Genomic DNA, 19235 nt, shown 5'->3' with positions numbered 1-19235 from the left:
AGTGTGTTCAAACTTCTATTAGTCAATGCCAGTAGTACTTAACAGTGATTCTTACCGCTGGGATAATAGTTCAGAGTGTTACCTTTCAAAAGAGGCCGAAACCATGCATATACTCCAAATGGTTCAAGAACAGCTATCAATTTACATTGAATGTGTCTTGGATAGGCATTTAGGTTCATTTTTCTTAGAATGGCAAGGGTTAAAAAAAAAAAAAAAAAACCTTGACCCAGCCTAGTTAAAGATTCAGCCATACCTGCATGCCATACTCCAGTCTCCTGTCATTGGTCACCCAGGTTGTCAGTACCTCCCCCTGTGCCAATCAGATGATTTCCTCCTAGTTAGTGGAGTAGCGTCTCATTCATTTATACACAGCCAACCACCTGTCACAGTAGGACCCTCGCTGCTTGCGGGTCATTTTACACACCACGGTTGTGAACTTCTGACTGAACCTGGAACTGGACACTGCGCATCTTGGAAATATTCCTGGAATCGTTGACCATCTGCTTTGTACTGACATGCCACTGCTGCTGTGGATCTGAGCAGACACCCAACACACCATTGGTCAAGCTTGGTCAAGCTTTTTGGATGGAAAATGGATGGCAAGCTGAAGGAACCGAAACCCTGAAGAGACTCTGATCAGTCCACCTGGCTGACTCCTGCAGAGACAGGCCCCAAGCCTGACGGCCTACATACTTGGTGGTGTGGTAGGATTTTAACCCCCCCACTTGAATTAGCCAGTTTATCACTTAAAATAGAATTCACTGAATAAGTGAGATTCTGTGGGACTATGTAATACTCCTTTTCCATATTGACACCAGCACTTAAAAAACCCTTTAAGCACTTTAGCACATTGGCACTTTAAGTTTAAGTGCAATAGCAACCTTAAAGGGCTTGATTGGGAATCGTGCAATTCTTTGTCGTGTGGAAATTTTTGTGTGCAACTTAATGAACTGATTGAATGATGAAGCTGATTGAGGTGTGTGACCTTAGATGCACTGTGAACAGGACCTGGAACAACTACTATGGACTAAGTACATTTCCATTGATTTTGTTTTTTCCTTATTTTAAAGGGCCATTTTGTAATTTAATTTCGTTGTGTTTTCTCTTGAGTGATATCAAGTATTTTTTTTTATCATTGAATATTCAATACAACTGGTTAATTTAGTTCTGTCTCCTGAGTATTCTGTTAATTTTCCCTTGGCTCCCAGAGTGAACCTAACCTAGCCCAGAATTACCCAAATCATATGCTAACTTTGGTAGCTACCACCGTTACCTTCAGTGCTACATAAACTTGGCGAGCCAGCCAGGAGCCAGGTGGCGAATTAACAAGCACACAGTCTTGAGTATATCGTAAAAACCTGTAGTCATGGAAATAGTCCTGCAAGAGTATATAAAAGTCCTAGACTCAGTTGTGATTGTGGGCTTAACTTACACTGAGACTGACAAGGAACTCAAAAATTATCTGCCGAAGTTTGGTTCTGTAAACTGGGTTTTTTGTATTGATACTCCTGAATACCCTCGTCATGGTATTATTGAGTTTACACATGGAACTGCGATGCAGTCACTTGCACCTTTACTCCCTTTAACGTATAAAAGTCCTTCCACACCAGAAGTCCTCTACGAGGTATGTTCATTGGAGAGCCTATACAGTCCCCTTGCTTGCAGTAGCGCCACCAAGAGCTACCTTGAAGAAATGCAGGCTATTGCTAAATTAAGGGCAAAACCATTTGAAGTATTGTTACAAGAGGAGTTAATAAAAATTGCCTCTCAGTCTTCGAGGTGGAGTGTCTCCAACTGAACTGAATAGACATCTCTTGAAACAGTTCTGCACAGGCTACTCATTAGTGATTTACAGTTGGAGCAAAAGAAGGACAACCCTCCTTCCTTTGCAGAGTTGCTTTTACTGCTTTGTGTGGAAGAGGATAAGCAAGCATCTAAAGCCTGTCGCATGAAACATCACTTGGGTACAGTCAAACCAGCATCCACCTCTGCCAAATCACATGCCACATCTCATGTACATAGTGCTTGTTCTTGTACTATGGTGGAGCAATCCTCCCAACTTGAGCAAATGAAAAAATCGGTGATGCAAATACAAAGGCAACTGTCAGCATTGACCACCTCTCGGTTTCCAAATATCAAAGGTATACCAATGAACCAAAACCAGTTCTCAGATAAAGCGACATCTCAACCAGGGTCTGTTTCAGCAGTCTAAATCATACACAAAATCCTGTGCTCCATTGCGGCCTGGGTACTGCTTTAGCTGTGGGGAGGATGGTCATATATCCTCCAACTGTGATCAGGCACCCAAACCTTCACTAGTGGCATTCAAGAAGGCACAGCTACAAGAAAATCAGTCACAAATGAAATCACCAGCTGCTTTCAGTAATTTAAACTAGAATCAGCTTCTGTGGAGGGACACTCAGGAGCTGATGACAGTGAACAAAGTCCCACTGCCAAGCGGGTACATTTGAAACACACCAAAGCAAGTGATCACTCTGCTGGATTTCCCAAAAGACTAGTGGGAACCAAGAGCACTGCACAAGTCAAAATTTCTGGTACTCCGGCAATTTGTCTGCATGACACAGGCTCTCAAGTCACTACCATTCCCCTGTCCTATCATGCACAGTTCCCGGCTAACCAACCAATAAAGCTTTTAACTATGTTTCTAGAGAAAAAAGGTGCAAACGGACAACAAGTGCCTTACCTTGGTTACGTTGACCTCTGTCTTTCCGAAAGAGTTTGTTGGGATGGAAATTGACATCACTACTCTTGCTTTGGTGGTGCAGACTCATGAAGGCCAGGCGGGTGAACAAGTATTGATCGGCACCAATACCCTTGACTTCCTCTATTCTGACATTTGTCAGCACAACCCAAGTTTTGTTCCAGCTCAACATGGTTAGCATGCTGTCCTGAAGATCATGGAACTGAGACATAGGTACTCGCAGGATGGTAACTTGGGGCTGATCAAACTCCAAGGCCAGACCCCTGAAGTGATCCCAGCATACAGTACTGTGGTGCTGCAGGGTGTCATCAACAACCGAGGCTCCCATTCAGAACAATGGGCTCTCATAGAACCTCCATCAACCTCTTCATTACCCTGTGGAGTACTAGTAACCAGTTGTCTCATCACCTTACCCTACCAGCAGTTTAGTCGACTCCCAGCGGTGTTACATGATGAAACCAGTCGTGACATAGTATTACCACCTAAAACTGTGTTGGCTGAGTTGAGTGCAGTTCAGAAGAAGAAGAAGAAGAAAAAGAAGAAGAAGAAGAAGAATGTACTTTTTAATATACATGCACCACACATTACATAGACACACCATGCCTTGTGAAATTAATTCTCCGCATTTGACTCATCCTCGGACTGTTGATCCTCCGCGGCAGACCAGGAGTGGTGGGCTGCCACCTGACAGCGATGCCCGGGGACCCAGTTCCTTCTCGTCACCAGTGGTCAGGTGGTGATCTTCTGCATGTTTCTGGTGGGGTTTTTTTAAGGAGGAAACCCCAGGTGAACACGGGGAGAACATGCAAACTCCACACAGAAAGGCCCCTTTTTTCCTAGAGCAGCAGGCACTGAAGGCATAGTGGTGGACACGCCACCAGCGCCCACAGCGGGATTTGAACCGGGACCCTCTAGCTGTGAGGCGACAGTGTTACCACTTGTACCACCGTGCCACCCAAGAGCAGAGCATCATAAAACAGCAGTCTGTCTCTCAACCTGATTCCTTTCAGTCTGAACTCTTCCAACCACCAGAATCCTTCACACCGTCTAGCTTGAGTTTTGACTTTGGTGACTCACCTTTATCATCTGTCTGGAAGGAGAGAATACCCAATCGCCTCAATGCTATGAGAGACCTGGATTTTGGTCACACTGATAAAGTAAAGCATCACATCAAGCTAAGTGATGAAAGTCCATTCAAACAATGTGCTAGACTCATTCATCCCCAAGATCTTGATGCAGTCCGTAAATATCTGCAAGAGCTGGCTGAGACGGGGGTCATTTGAGAATCAGAGTCACCCTTTTCTTCCCCAATTGTGGTCATTCGAAAAAAAGAAAATTCAGTCCGCCTCTGCATTGATTACAGAAAGTTGAATCTGCAGACAACTAAAAATGCTTACGCTCTTTCAAATGTGGAAGACGCATTCCGTGCTCTTGCCGGTTCCAGATGTTTCTCTGTGTTGGACCTCAAATCAGGGTACTACCAGATAGAGATGGAAGAAGCTGATAAAGCTAAAACCGCTTTTGTGTGTCCTTTAGAATTCTGGTTCAATCAGATGCCCTAAGTTATAACCAATGCCACAAGCACCTTTCAGCGCTTGATGGAAAAATGCATGGGAGATTTCAACTTGAAAGAGGTGCTGGTATTCATTGATGACATCATTGTCTTTTCTGACACCCTGGAAGAACATGAAGCACGCTTTTTCAAGGTGCTGCAACAGCTGAAGGAATATGGTTCAAAGTTGTCGCTGGAGAAATGCAAATACTTCCAAACCTCAGTGCGATACCTTGGCCATGTTGTCTCCGCCAGCGATGGTGCGACTGACCCTGACAAAGTCCAGGCTTTACAGACGTGGCCAAGACCCCAAACCCTCAAAGAATTGAGGTGATTCCTTGGGTTCTCTGGTTACTATCAAAGATTTATTCAAGACTATTCACGCTTGGCTAAGCTTTGACAGATCGTCCAGCTGGATATCCACCCCTTCCCGATCAAGGAAAGAAAAAGAGTAAGCCTTTCCATTATCACAATCCGAAGGAACCTTTTGGGTCCCGATGGACATCAGCTTGTCAACATGCTTTTGACACACTCATTGAAAAACTCTCCACTGCCCCTGTCCTTGGATTTGATGATCCCAAACTGCCCTATGTTCTGCACACTGATGCAAGTACCACAGGACTAGGCATTGCATTGTACCAACAACAAGAGGGACAATTACAGCCTATAGCTTTTGCTAGCAGAGGATTAACTCAAAGTGAGTCAAAGTATCCAGTCCACAAGTTAGAGTTTTTGGCTCTTAAGTGGGCTGTCACTGAGAAATTCAATGACTTTTTGTATGGTGCTCACTTAATGGTTGTCACCAACAGCAAACGCCTCACATATGTTCTGACCACTGCTAAGCTGGATGCAATAAGCTATTGATGGCTGTCTGACCTCTCTACTTTCACCTTCAAACTGCAATATCGGGCTGGAAAACAAAATGTTGACGCTGATGCACACTGATCATGATGTTCCCATGGTCATCTTCTGAGTGATCATTCTTCCCAAAAGGAGAATGACAGGATTCGAGAGTTTGCCTTACAGCATCTGTCTGAGTCAGAGGTACATGCCATTTGTGACAAACATATTGTCTGAAACTCCATTGTTGCTGGTGTTGGTGACGGTTGTCATTCAGCACCACTGGTGGAATCGTTATCATTTCATGCTGGTGCTGTTCCTTGTTTTCTCCTCGATGAATACAAATGTGGCCTCCTTGTGATTTCTCACCTAACAGAAGAGGACCTGAGTGAGAAACAAAGAACTGATCCTTGTATCCGAGAAGTCCTTCAGCAAATGGAGACAGGAGTGACCCCTTCCCCCACAGTCTGGGCAGAGCTTCCAGAGATTCCTCTTCTTCTAAGAGAGTGGAATCTGTTGACTCTTAAAAATGGTATCTTGTACAGAACATGACGGGAAGGTGGTGCAAGTACAACTCTCCAACTGGTGTTGCCAACAGAACTAAGAGCCCTGGCCTTACACAGTCTCCATGATAACATGGGTCATATGGGAATTGACCATGTACTTGACCTTGTCCATTCTTGCTTCTTCTGGCCCAAAATGGCAGCTGCGGGATACAAACCTGTGACCGCGGTGTACAGCGGAAAACTCCCCCAGATAGAGCCGCTCCATTAGTCAACATCTTGACCAGTCGTCCTTTGGAGTTGATCTGTATGGACTTTCTGTCTCTGGAGCCAGATCATAGCAACACAAAAGACATATTGGTAATTACGATCATTTCACCAAATATGCAGTCACCATTCTCACTCCAAATCAAAAGGCCAATACTGTTGCTAAAGCTCTCTGGGACTATTTTATTGTTCATTTTGGATTCCCTGAACAACTCCATAGTGATTAAGACGCAGACTTTGAGTCAAAAACCATTAAAGAGCTCTGTGATAGTTGTCAGAACAACTCCCTACCATCCAAGAGGAAATCCAGTGGAACGCTTTAATCGCACACTGCTTCAGATGCTTGGTACCTTGAACCACAGAGACAAATCTCACTGGAAGAACTTTGTTAAGCCCTTAGTGCATGTCTATAACTGCATAAAGAATGAGACTACTGGCTGCAGTCCCTATGAACTTATGTTTGGTCGACAACCTCGTCTACCTATAGAATTGGCTTTTGGTTTCTCCTCGGACAGTTCCCAGCCTTCACACTCTCAGTATGTCAAAAAGCTCAAAAGCAACCTGGAAGAGAGGTATGGAATTGCAAGCAGCAACACTGCTAAAAATGCTGGCAGGAACAAAACACGTTTTGATAAACTAGTCACAGAGTCCACCCTCAGCGTGGGTGATAGAGTGCTTGTCAGAAATGTTTGCCTACGAGGTAAAAATAAACTGGCAGACAAACTATGCTGTAGTAAAGCGTGCAGGAGATCTACCAGTGTACACCATTAAGCCTGAAGGTAAAGAGGGGTCTTTGCCTACAGTTCATTGGGACTTGCTGTTGCTTTGTGGATTTCTGCCCAGAACTGATTCCGAGGTGCCTGTCACACTCAATCCGCCCCGACGACCTCGAACTCGTAATTGTCCAGATCCCAGCGATAACAGATGCCCCAATCACATTCACTAGAGTGAATAAGAGAAACCAGGCAAGACAATCTCTGTGTAAACCTCTAAGGCATCTTCGACCAATCCCCTCGCCTGTTGCCTTTCCTGTAGAGTTCTCATCAACAGAGGAGGATAGTGGTTCGGTCCCTGTAGTAAATATTCCTGCCATTGCTTCCATGGAGTTTGACCCTGAACCCAATCTGGATCCAGACTCTGGACCTGATTCAGAATCTCAGACTGAACCAGAACATCATTCTGAACTTGAATTTCACCTATGTTCCGGAACCTGAGCTTGACCCACAACCTGATGTAACCTTACCTGAACGAGACAGTAGCCTTAATACATAACATGCTTCCAGTAACAAGGACTTACCTGAACAAAACGATGACGATGAACCGGACAGGACACCTGAAAGATACTCTCCTGAATTGTACACTCCTGAAACTGAAACTGATCTAAGTGAGGATAACGGAGGACAAACTCAGGACAACGGCACATTGCATCCTGCATGTTGCCCGAACTTTTCCTGGACCTCAGCAGTGCTTTCAACAGGCCAGGCATCCTGAGAAACTAGCTGGAGCTTTCAGGAGTGGACCAACACCTCACATGCTGGATAGTGGACTATCTCTACAACCGCCGACAGTATGTGAGGACATGGGACTGTGTGTCAGGGACTGTCCTCTGTAGTGTGGGGGCCCCCCAGGAATGGTGCTGGCACCATTCCTCTTCACCCTCTATACAGCTGACTTTTCCCACCTGTCACCCACCTGCCACCTGCAGAAGTTCTCTGATGACTCTGCCATTGTCGGTCTCATCACAGGTGGGGACAATAGGTCATTTTGTGGACTGGTGTCAGCAGAACCACCTCCTGGATAAAACCAAGGACCTGGTTGTGGACTTCCGTCGACGCCCGCACTCTCCCCCACCACCAGTGAACATCCAGGGAAGGGACATTGAGATGGTGACATCATATAAGTACCTGGGTGTTCATCTGAACAACAAACTGGAATGGACTCATAACACCACTGTACTTTATAAAAAAGGACAGAGCAGATTCTATCTGCTCAGGAGGCTGAGGTCTTTGGGGGTGCGTGGGGCACTCCTGAAGACCTTCTATGACTCTGTTGTGGCCTCTGCCTTGTTCTATGGTGTAGTCTGCTGGGGGAGCAGCATCACAACAGCTGACAGGAAGAGGCTGGACAAACTCATCAGGAAGGCCAGCTCTGTCCTGGGATGCTCCTTGGAACAGGTGGGGGAGAGGAGGATGACAGCCAAGCTGTCCTCCATGACAGACAATGACTCCCACCCCCTCCAACACACACTCACTACACTGAGGAGCTCCATCAGTGATAGGGTGCTACATCCAAAGTGGACATCACTAAACTTGGACATCCCTTAATTTCTGTCATCCAGTCATTGTTCCAAGGTCTGAGTGATGCTGTTTCCACCTCTCTGAACTACAGCTCAGATGTTGTGAGACCTTCCGTTCCGATGTTGCCTGTGCTGGATGGGCCGGTGACTGCCCAGCCACAAAGAAGATGCAACGGGACGTGCAATCCTTCAGGAGGGGAGTATCTGGTTGACTCTGCTGACCATCTTCTACTACAGTCCATGACCACTCTGCTGTAGTTCATGGCTGTCCAGCCATACCTGCATGCCATACTCCAGTTTCCTGTCATGGGTCACCCAGGTTGTCAATACCTCCCCCCTGTGCCAATCAGATTATTTCCTCCTAGTTCGCTAACGCCCCTTTCACACAGTAAGGCAGAACAGCATTTTATTCATTCGTACACAGCCAACCACCTGTCACAGCAGGACCCTCACTGTTCACGGCTCATTTTATACACCACGGTTGTGAACGGTTGTGAATCGTTGACCATCTGCTTTGTACTGACATGCCACTGCTGCTGTGGATCTGAGCAGACACCCAACACACCATTGGTCAAGCTTTTTGGATGGAAAATGGATGGCAAGCTGAAGGAACCGAAACCCTGAAGAGACTCTGATCAGTCCACCTGGCTGACTCCTGCAGAGACAGGCCCCAAGCCTGATGACCTACATACTTGGTGGTGTGGTAGGATTTTAACCCCCCCCCCACTTGAATTAGCCAGTTTATCACTTAAAATAGAATTCACTGAATAAGTGAGATTCTGTGGGACTATGTAATACCCCTTTTCCATATTGACACCAGCACTTAAAAAACCCTTTAAGCACTTTAGCACATTGGCACTTTAAGTTTAAGTGCAATAGCAACCTTAAAGGGCTTGATTGGGAATCGTGCAATTCTTTGTCATGTGGAAATTTTTGTGTGGAACTTAATGAACTGACATCTATTGAATGATAAAGTTGATTAATGATTGAGGTGTGTAACCTTAGATGCACTGTGAACAGGACCTGGAACAACTACTAGTAAATGTTAAGGCTTTGCAGCCGCCGAGTATTAGGACCCAGAGATGCAGAAACCAGAGGCAGGGATTGTGTAAAACCACGTAAAAATGTATTAACAAAACGAAGAACAGAAAACGCGCTCAACGAGCAGATAATGAAACAAACAAAAGGCGCACTCAAACGGAGTGGAAGCAAACAAAAGACGCACTCAAACGGAGTGGATGAACAGAAGGAGCACCGACAGAGCGGGTATGACACGAGGCACGCGTGGAAGCGGCAGGCAGACACTGAAACAAAAGAAAACACAGCACAATAAATGGCTGGACAAAACGATGGACAAAAAAATGACTTTTTCTAACGAAGAGAGGAAGACAAAGAGACTCGTACTTATGGACCAACAACCAGACATCGACCAGGAAAGAGGAATAATCCGGCAACAAGGAGGAGAAGGTCCATGTCTTAAATACTCTCCCTAATCAAGGGAGAGTGACTGCAGGTGAGTCGCAGTGGGAGGAGCTGGCAGCAGGTGAGGGGCTGCCCAGCCACGTCGCCAGGGGTAGACAGACAGACACACACACAGGGAAAAGGGAGAGGAGACACACTGGGAGAGACAGGAAGCCAGGATCATAACAGTAAAACTATGGACTAAGTACATTTCCATTGATTTTGTTTTTTCCTTATTTTAAAGGGCCGTTTCGTAATTTAATTTCATTGTGTTTTCTCTTGAGTGGTATCAAGTATTTTTTGTTATCATTGAATATTCAATACAACCAGTTAATTCAGTTCTGTCTCCTGAGCGTTCTGTTAATTTTCCCTTGGCTCCCAGAGTGAACCTAACCTAGCCCAGAATTACCCAAATCATATGCTAACTTTGTAGCCTAGCATACCTTCCACCCTTTTTGGTAGCTACCACTGTTACTGTAAGTGCTACATACACAAATCTATTTCTCTGCTAAACCCAATAATCTGAATCGACTGTCCTCCCTCCATGATTTCTTAGCTGACAGCAAAGAATGGATGTCTTAATTTTTTCCACCTAGACCCTGACAAAACAAACATTTTTTATTGGTCTTGATAATTTTTCGATTGTAGTTGATTTGGTTGATTTGGTTAGTTTATTGGTCCATTTAACTCAAATATAAAATCTACTGCTAAGAATCTTGGTACCATCTCTGATCGGTATATGACTTTCGTCCAACATGTCACTGAAGTTGTTCACTCCTGTTTTCTTCAGCTAAGAAAAATGAAAATTATCAGAGGTATCCTGTCCTCTACAGATCTTGAACTGTTGATTCACTTTCTCTCGCTTTAATAATTGTAACTCCCTCTAGATGTGTCCAAGTCCAACTGCTCTGCACTGTTCAGAGTAGTCCAGGGTGCAGCTGCCTAGAACAAGCTGACGGTCCAACATTGCCCCTGTTCTTGCTTCTTTCCCCTGACTTCCTGTGAAATTCAGAATACTACAAGATCCTGTTGATTACATATAGGGCTCTGCATGACCTTGCTTCCCCTTACATTTCTGATCTCTCGTTATGTATTCCACTTCTCAGCTCCTCTGATCTTCTAACCTCAGCCTTTTATCCTTCTTCTTCTTATCCCACTTATCAACTTCATCTATTAGATATGCTGAATCTTTGCACTGTTTCAAGTGGCCTCTAAAAACATATTTTTGTATGCAAGCCTTTCTATAGAGCTCCATTCTGAACTTCATTTTTAGTTGCTTTTGTTGTCTGGTCTATCTGCCATTGTGATGTGTTTTATATTTTATTGTGTTTTTACCTTATTTGTTTATTCATGTGTTTTCGTGTGTGTGAAGCACTTTATATTCTGTGTGTTTTAAAGTGCTTTACAAAAAACACTTTACTTACATACCTCATTTGTTTGACAGAGGATTTTCACAGACTTTATCACCGTGGAGATGATCTTCCATGCTAAAGCCCTGGAGGTCTATACACACACATACCACAACCTTGAGGCAATGGACCCTCAAAAGGATCTGGAGGTATGTTATGCTAATGATACAGCTGATAACACCTGAAACACCAGCAGTTAGTGATGTAACTGTAAAGATAAACTCACTGAACGTTTCCTGCTCAGCCCCAAACAGCAGACAGACAAAGCTAGCAATTACCAACAGGCATGGCTGCATCATGTTCTGGCTGCAACGTGGTTTTGTTCTGCTCTACATGTGATTCAAACTTCACTGGGAAGCTGTGGAGAAGAGCATTTTACCTGCCTGATTTTGTTGACTTGCTCAGATTTTGCTGATTTGGTCATTATTCCTTGACATTTGTGCTTCTACCATGGGTAAGTAGGCCACGTAGTTAAATAGCTTCTTTTTGATAGTTTATTCTTGATATATAATTGGGAGTATGCACAGGGTGGGTTTTTATTTTGGAAAATTTACCAGATTCTCCAAACAGTTCCTGTGTCTGACTTCCTGCATGGCTCAATCTGCTCTGTGCAGCTTGATGCATCGTCATCGTCATTAAAAATAGGATTCTGGGATACTTTTGAAAAGCGCCACTGCGCATATGGTGGAATGGCATACATTTACTAAAATGCCATTGATTAGCACCCACAGACAGAAGACAGATGGAGCAGTTATTCCTGAGTGTTACTCCTGAATCGGCCCTTTAGCACTGTTGAGGCTTTCTAACATATAGTGAGTGAGTGTGTGTGTGTGTGTGTGTGTGTGTGTGTGTGTGTGTGTGTGTGTGTGTGTGTGTGTGTGTGTGTGTGTGTGTGTGTGTGTGTAAAAGTGGCAATGATTAAAGGAAAGAAATTGAAAGCCTGGCTGGAAATGGGTTGTCTGGGAGTCTCAAGCAGTCCCCATCATGCCAGTCCATACTATGTCTGTCAAAAACAGTTCTCATTCAGGTTCAGGAAGTGGGCACCTTAACAGATGTCAGAAAAAGACAAGTAGGCAAACAGGTGTAGTCTGTGTGCAGACAGGGGAACAGCAGCTCAGCAAAGTTGAACCAATAATACTACTACATGATCACTAAATACAGCTGTAACATAAGCCAGCCCTCTGCCAACCTGCCAAAAACAAAGAATGTATCATCTAGGTTAAAGCATGATGCATTATTATAGAAGCATCAATATGTGCTTCATTTTGCTGAACACATACAATGATAACTTATGATGCTGCATGGTCTATTATAGCATGCTATTAGTCCTTACTACTGTTGATTGTTGAGTTGTGTTTAAGTGAGTATAGGTAGTCACAATGTACTAAAAGCCCCATCAGTCAACCTCTAGTTTATAATTAGTCAAGAGCATCCGTAAAACACTTGAAGTTATAATTTATTATGAGTAACATCTATAACCTTTCATGACTGTTGATGAAGTGCATCAGAAAGCATTATGTGTGTGTTCATGAGTGTAGACATCACTATGAATGCCCTCATAACACACTACAGATGTGGTCTTCATAGAAGGTGTTCCCAAAGCGCTTCCTCTTCCTCCTGATTATGAAGTTGGTATGACACTGTCTCCCTGACTCCATAGCTGTTCAATGGACGGATCAAGATGTCCGCCTCTCTGGCTGGGTGTCTGGACACCCCACTGAGCAGCTATTCTTCTCCCCTCATGAGCCGCTGCCCCAGTCCTCCTCTGGCCTCCCCCAAAAGCCAAACCCTGTGGTCAACGCTGGCCTCAACCACAGGCCGCAACCACAGACAACAACACCGCCAGTACCCAGCCAGAGCCAGGAGGGTGAGCTCTAATGTCTTTGTTACCATAATGACATAAAGAGTGCTTGTTAAAGACAGAAACTTCACCTAAACTAGTCAGTTCTGCTCTGCTGTCCTACAGGCCATCACTGAGCCTGAGAATTCTTACCTTATATCATTGGCAGTCTCGTAGCACCTTACAACACCAGAGAGGTGTAGAGGAGGAGGAAGAGCTTGAGGGGGACAAAGAGGATGAAGAGGAAGAAGAAGAAGAGGAAGAGGAGGAGGAGATGTATGAATTAGAGAAAGAGGAGGGTCAGCGCACCAGCAGACAGTCTTATGCTGCCCAATATGCTGAGATGCGCAGATGGCAAAAATAACAACCTGTGCATAGAAACACATTCATATAAACAACTCCTTGTACACAGCACTGTGTTAGGTGCTTTCTTTTATGCCGAAATAGACACGCTGATGGCTGTAACTTTTCATTATTGTTGCTATCATGGTGCAGTCTTTATAAATTATGTTTATACAATATCACTTAATCTTATTAATTATATTTCACTTTTAAAACAGGTCTCATGGAGAGGTGATGTGACTCCCACCTATTCCAGTGAGATGCTGGTCCACAGGTAGAGATCAGACAAAGGGGGGAACAGTACACTCATGACACAAGGGCAATATTTTTCACTTTATAGGGATAAAAGCAAGCAGTCATTTGACTGACACAGGCTTTCATTCCGTTTCCATACCAGATGAACACGGAATTAAATAAAGACGTCATCTGTAGTCAAGAAAGACTTCCATCAACATGATTTTTTGTACAGACCCCAATTCCTTTTTTTATAGGTTTGCTTCTGAACGATCCTATCTTTGTTTATAATTGTTTGTTTATAAATATCTTATATAGAAAAATGACTACTCAAATACTTATTTTGCTCACAGACAATACTTACATTGTCTGTAAGGATATTTTTGCTGTCTTTACTTACCTTAAATATTAAACTTTGTATGTGGAATTCAGATGTACATTTATATTTATTTGAATACATATTGCTTAATTTGAAAGCAAGCAGTCTGATGTTTTCCACTTTGATTCTAAATCCATGCTTGTATAGTTTAAATTTCCTGGTTTTTGGAAATGTGAACATGTTTAAGTTTTATTTAACAACCATACTGCCAGACAAGAACATCAATTTGGAGGATTCCTCACAACCATCTAAACATTCAATGACAATGTTCTTGTTATATATGCAACATGGCAAGTATGACATGATTAAGGTTAGGGAAATATAAAGGTTATTACTGCAGGACTGAACTCGGGCCTGCTGCATGCAAGTCACATGTACTCCACATTCCTCCACCACCCAGACCTCTATGCTCTGATAAAAAGGACAACATACTTCCTGTGATAGCATTAGACATAAATTGTGTGGTGCAGAACATTCCAAAATGGACACAAGTTCTTGGGAGACTGGGCTGATACTTCAATGCTGAAGTCACACCCAGGTCAAAAAGTACTTTATTAGAAATAATTAAGTTAGTACACTCACATTTAAAGTATGTTTGACACATACTTTTAAAAAGTGTTCTCAATAAATGTCAATAAATTCAACTTAAATGTATTAAAATTAATATACTAGTCGGCACCCACTCGTTAGGTTTTAAATGCATGAAATAACCACATGAATTTGTTTAATGCATCAAGACTTTTTGACTTTGTCAGGAACCTCGATTTCAACAAAATAAAACAAAACAAAAAAAAATTTTCACTGAATTATAAAATGCTCTAGTTGAAATTATGACCTTTGTGTTGTTAGGGTCGGTTTTGATCTGGTTATAAAAATAACATTATAAAGCAATAATAAGAGCCAAAAATGTATTCATAACCAACACACTGACAGCCAGCTCCTCTCCCAATCATGTGAGCTTTAGGGGATTCTCATTTTGCCTTATTTTCCAGTACACCTGCACAAAAACAAAATAAACAAACAAAGACAGGCATGTCCAGACATGTGAGGTCAATTCAGTATAGAGTTGTTGAGTTGCAGAGTGCACATCTCCAATTTGCAGCATGCAAAAATGCCAGTGAATCACCAGGAGATGGCCAATGGTTGTGTTTTACAACATCCTTGATGTGTCAGCATGTAATACATTTGTGTTGTGGACCCACATCCACCAAGGATGGAACTCCACAAAAAACAAGCAGAGAATGTTTCTTGAGGAGCTGGGAAATTTCCTTGTCAAGCCACACATTGAGTGAACGACCCAGATGCTGCAGCCTTGGTCAGACAGCTGCAGAGCTATACTAGCACTCCGTCCATGCCATCAGGAACACAAAGAGCATCCGCTCCAGCATCCTCCTCAGCCAGCCCTGCCTCAGTTGATTTCTATTAGTTTGATTTGCTTGATCAGTTATTGTTTGTTTGACCTTGCAAATCATTATTTTGTCATATTTTAGTGCTGTCAATCGATTAAAATATTTAATCGCGATTATTGCAAATTAATCGCACATTTTTATCTATCATTTCAATACTGTTATCAACATGGAAAAGTGGCTTCCTTTGTGCAAATGTTTTTTAATTGAAAACAACATGTAGTGTTATATTTCACACTAACATTCCCACTTTGAGCAGTCATTCACATTTGAATGAATCAAATCTCACACAATTTAACACTGTCAATAAACAGATGACAAAAAAATAAATACTTGTAGTAGTAGTAGTTTCCTTTGAACATAATAGCATCCATATGCCTCTGTCGAAAGCCATCCATTGTCGCCTGGTTTTGACAAGGAGGCGGCGGAGAATTCGCATTCGCCGTGTGTCTAGGCATGCCTATTGTTTTGTTTCCAGTTTACAAGTGGATCCTGTTGTTTTTCTTACATTACTAGCAGTGGCCACAGCTTATAAAAAACTACAAGTAAACTAGGTCACAAAGAGCGTTAATCCATTAAACCATTAAAACTGATTTGCGATATTTTTGACAGCACTATTATATATCTATATCTAGATAGATAGATAGATAGATAGATAGATAGATAGATAGATAGATAGATAGATAGATAGATAGATAATTTTGTGTTAATACTAAAGTTCTATTGCTGAAAAAAAGACTTTTTTGACTTTTTCTTGAAGTAAATATGTATGGGTTGGAATTGATGTTGTGTTCTGTTGTGATTTGGCGCTATACAAATAAAATTGAATTGAATTAATTGAAAATACTTATAGAAAGTGTACTTTATTTTATTGTTATAGATTGTACTTATGTGTACTTTTAAAAAGTGTGCTGTTACAAATACATTGTAATAAATCGAAATGCTCTGCTTATTTTCACTCAATTTTAAGTATATTTAAGTATACTTCCAACACATTGGTGCTATAATACGATTGTACTGCAAGTGTGCTTTGAATGCTCATGAACGCTGATTTTCACTGGTGTACTTCAGTGTACCTCAAAGTTCGTATAAAGTTGTGCCAATTTTGTATATTATTTATACTTCAAGTATACTCATGTATTACTCAATTGGTAGTCAAGTACACTTATGTATACTTGAATATATTTCTACAATCGTCGAAATCAGCGTTTCTGTCTTTCTTTTGAGATACAATGTATCAAAATGTGTGATTAATGTTGTGGCTTCTGCCCCAGAATAATTGTTTTATTTTTGTTTTGTTGAAAGGAATGCTCTACAGCCCACATCTCAAGAAGTTGGTAACTCACACCAAGACAATGTAGATGTATAAATAGCACGAAATGTCAGAGGGAAAAAATGTGTTTTTGATTTTGGGATGAAATGTTCATTTAAGCTATTTACGAGCAAAAACATCTTTTCAATCGAGAAAAGCCTTCAGTGCTGTTCTAGTTCTGATGGAACTGATCCTCCAACAGCATCAACATTAACCTTTCTTGGAACTGTGATTTTTCTTTTTCAAACAAGCCGTGACTTCTTTTGCTGTTGTCACTCCTAAACCATGCCGTTTTAGCTGCAGTAGTTCCTCACAGGACACCGATTGATTTGCAGTGACTCTGGTTTGGCCTTAAACACAAATAACTTGATGCTTGACAAACCGGATTTACCTGGCAAGGTAGCTGGATCCACAAGATCACACGAACTGAGAATCCATTGTCAAAGGATGACTTCCAAGATGCAACAAACCATGTGGAGCATCAGATTGGTCCCCTGAATAATATACCAAACTGTTTTGGGTAATTTGAGATTCAGAAATTAGACATGTTTTTAAGTTACAGTAGACCTACATAATGAAGCTTAAATGGCCCCATGATGAGTTTGCAAGTTATTCAGTTACTCACATTACAAAATACTGTGTAAAAAACAAGATTTTGACATTCATGAATTGCAGCATTTATGTTATATATCTCTCTCGCAGTTAGGCTAACAGAGTTCACAGTTCATAGATCACAGATCATCAATAACCCTGGATCAACTATTCAAAACATTTGAATAAAGTGTGGAGTGGAGCTAGATGAAGGAACAGAAATAGAAAAAGTTAAGTCCTTTGAGGCTGATGCAGCCAAGTGTTTTTTAAAATAACAAAAAAATCAACTATTAGACAAGGTTTTGCAGCTTTTTAGCCATACCACATGCTTTTTATTGTGATCAACCTTCGAAACAATGAACTCATTGTTGCACACAAGGGGTTATGGTTAGTTAGTATAACCCTAACCAATTGATAAATTAGAGACTTCTGACCAATATAGACCATTTTTCATGCACAAGGATTTAATCAAAGAATAAAACCTACAAATTATATATGTTGGTTGTGCAGCCTATTTCTTATGTGTGTGTGTGTGTGTGTGTGTGTGTGTGTGTGTGTGTGTGTGTGTGTGTGTGCATGCGTGCGTGCGTGCGTGTGTGCGTGTGTGTGTGTGGACAGATTGGATCAAAGCCAGAATGCCAGTGCCACTGTGAGAGTAGTCTGGATATGAGTTAAGTCTTTCAGTATTAGTGTCACAATACTTTATACTTCTAATACTTTCATCAGTGTTTATTAAACACTGATGGATATCACATGTATGGAGTTTAACACTGTTTAACTCTGTCTTGACAAAAGCATCCATGCAGTAACTTAAAAAAAAAACAAAAAAACATTTTGCATAAAATCTAAGTCTAATAAATAGCAAAATTTGAATTTAAATAATCAAATATCAGACCAAAGAATAAGTAAATATGCAATTAATACCAATTTTTAGTATTTAACTGTTTTTGATCTGTGCTGTGGACACTTTGCAGTTAGTACCCAGAAATTAAAGGCCGATACCCAGCCCTGTTTTTGAGGTCCTGTGGATATAATTTCCAGCATAGTTATGTCCACGTGGACAATTCTGCACCTCACGGTTTATGTCCAGAGTTCAATGCCAGTATTCTGTGCCAATACAGGAAGAAGTGTCTCATTTATGTAGAAATGCAGAAAGAACACGTATTAAGGTTAAGATGGTGGATGGATGAGTAACACATCTTTCATGTTGGAAACTGGAGTTTGTAACCAAAAGGAGATGCCTTTTTTTATTAACACTTACCACAAAAAATCTTTATCATAGAATGTTGTCAGGGGTTTTGCAAAAATTTGTACTGAACTCTGTGAACTGTAAATGAAGGAAAACTTGATGTTCTATGTGATGGAGGGTACAATTTAAGTTTCAAGAATAACTGAATTGACCTTCAGTCTGCAAATAATAGAAAATATGACTCTTGAGAAAAAACTTTTACTGCATGCTTTTCCAAATTTTAAATAATACAGGTTTTGTGGTTTAAGAGCTTATATTTGCAAAAATGCTGGTGTGCTCCTTTAAACCTCAGTTTTTCTTTAACTTGAAAGTTAAATCTGCAGCTGAGCTAATGACAGTGCAGCAACACATTATGCTCACGCTTGATGTCTGCAGAGTAGTGCAACACTTTAGTGTGAAATAAAATAATAATCACCCCAAGTGATTGGCATGTTTGTCAGCTTAGGAATGTTTAATATTCCATATCATCAGAAGGTAAACTATTTGAACATAAAGGTTAAAAGAGTACATTTCACTGAATGCACTTACAGAGCGATATCACTGGGCTGCATTGATCGGAAATGAGATTATACTGGAGACCAGATACACAGAGCAGGGATACTGGATCAGTGAGTGTGTGTGTGTGATGCTGTCAGCCTAGTAGCACAATGAAACTTGAGTTTCTGAATCTGGCTAAATATAGCAGGGTTCTTCAGAGATAAAAAAAAAAAAAAAAAAAATATATATATATATACATATATATATATATATATATATATATATATATATATATATATATATATATATATATATATATATATATATATATATATATATATATATATATATATTC

The 19235-nt window shown here is 41.5% G+C and overlaps 1 protein-coding gene across 1 annotated transcript in view; it reads left to right on the top strand.

The window, feature by feature from the left end:
• Positions 1–13254, top strand: part of LOC139346979 (CBY1-interacting BAR domain-containing protein 2-like) — a 30949-nt gene extending 17695 nt beyond the window's left edge. Inside the window, exons 7-9 of the mRNA XM_070986384.1 lie at positions 11086–11199; positions 12711–12917; positions 13060–13254. Of these exons, the coding sequence (XP_070842485.1) occupies positions 11086–11199; positions 12711–12917; positions 13060–13254 (516 nt within the window). The remainder of the gene's footprint in view (positions 1–11085; positions 11200–12710; positions 12918–13059) is intronic.
• Positions 13255–19235: the final 5981 nt, after the last annotated feature.

This window comes from Chaetodon trifascialis, chromosome 18, assembly GCF_039877785.1.
Source record: "Chaetodon trifascialis isolate fChaTrf1 chromosome 18, fChaTrf1.hap1, whole genome shotgun sequence".
Classification (NCBI taxonomy): Eukaryota; Metazoa; Chordata; class Actinopteri; order Chaetodontiformes; family Chaetodontidae; genus Chaetodon; species Chaetodon trifascialis.
This window is presented reverse-complemented; position numbering and strand designations above follow the sequence as displayed.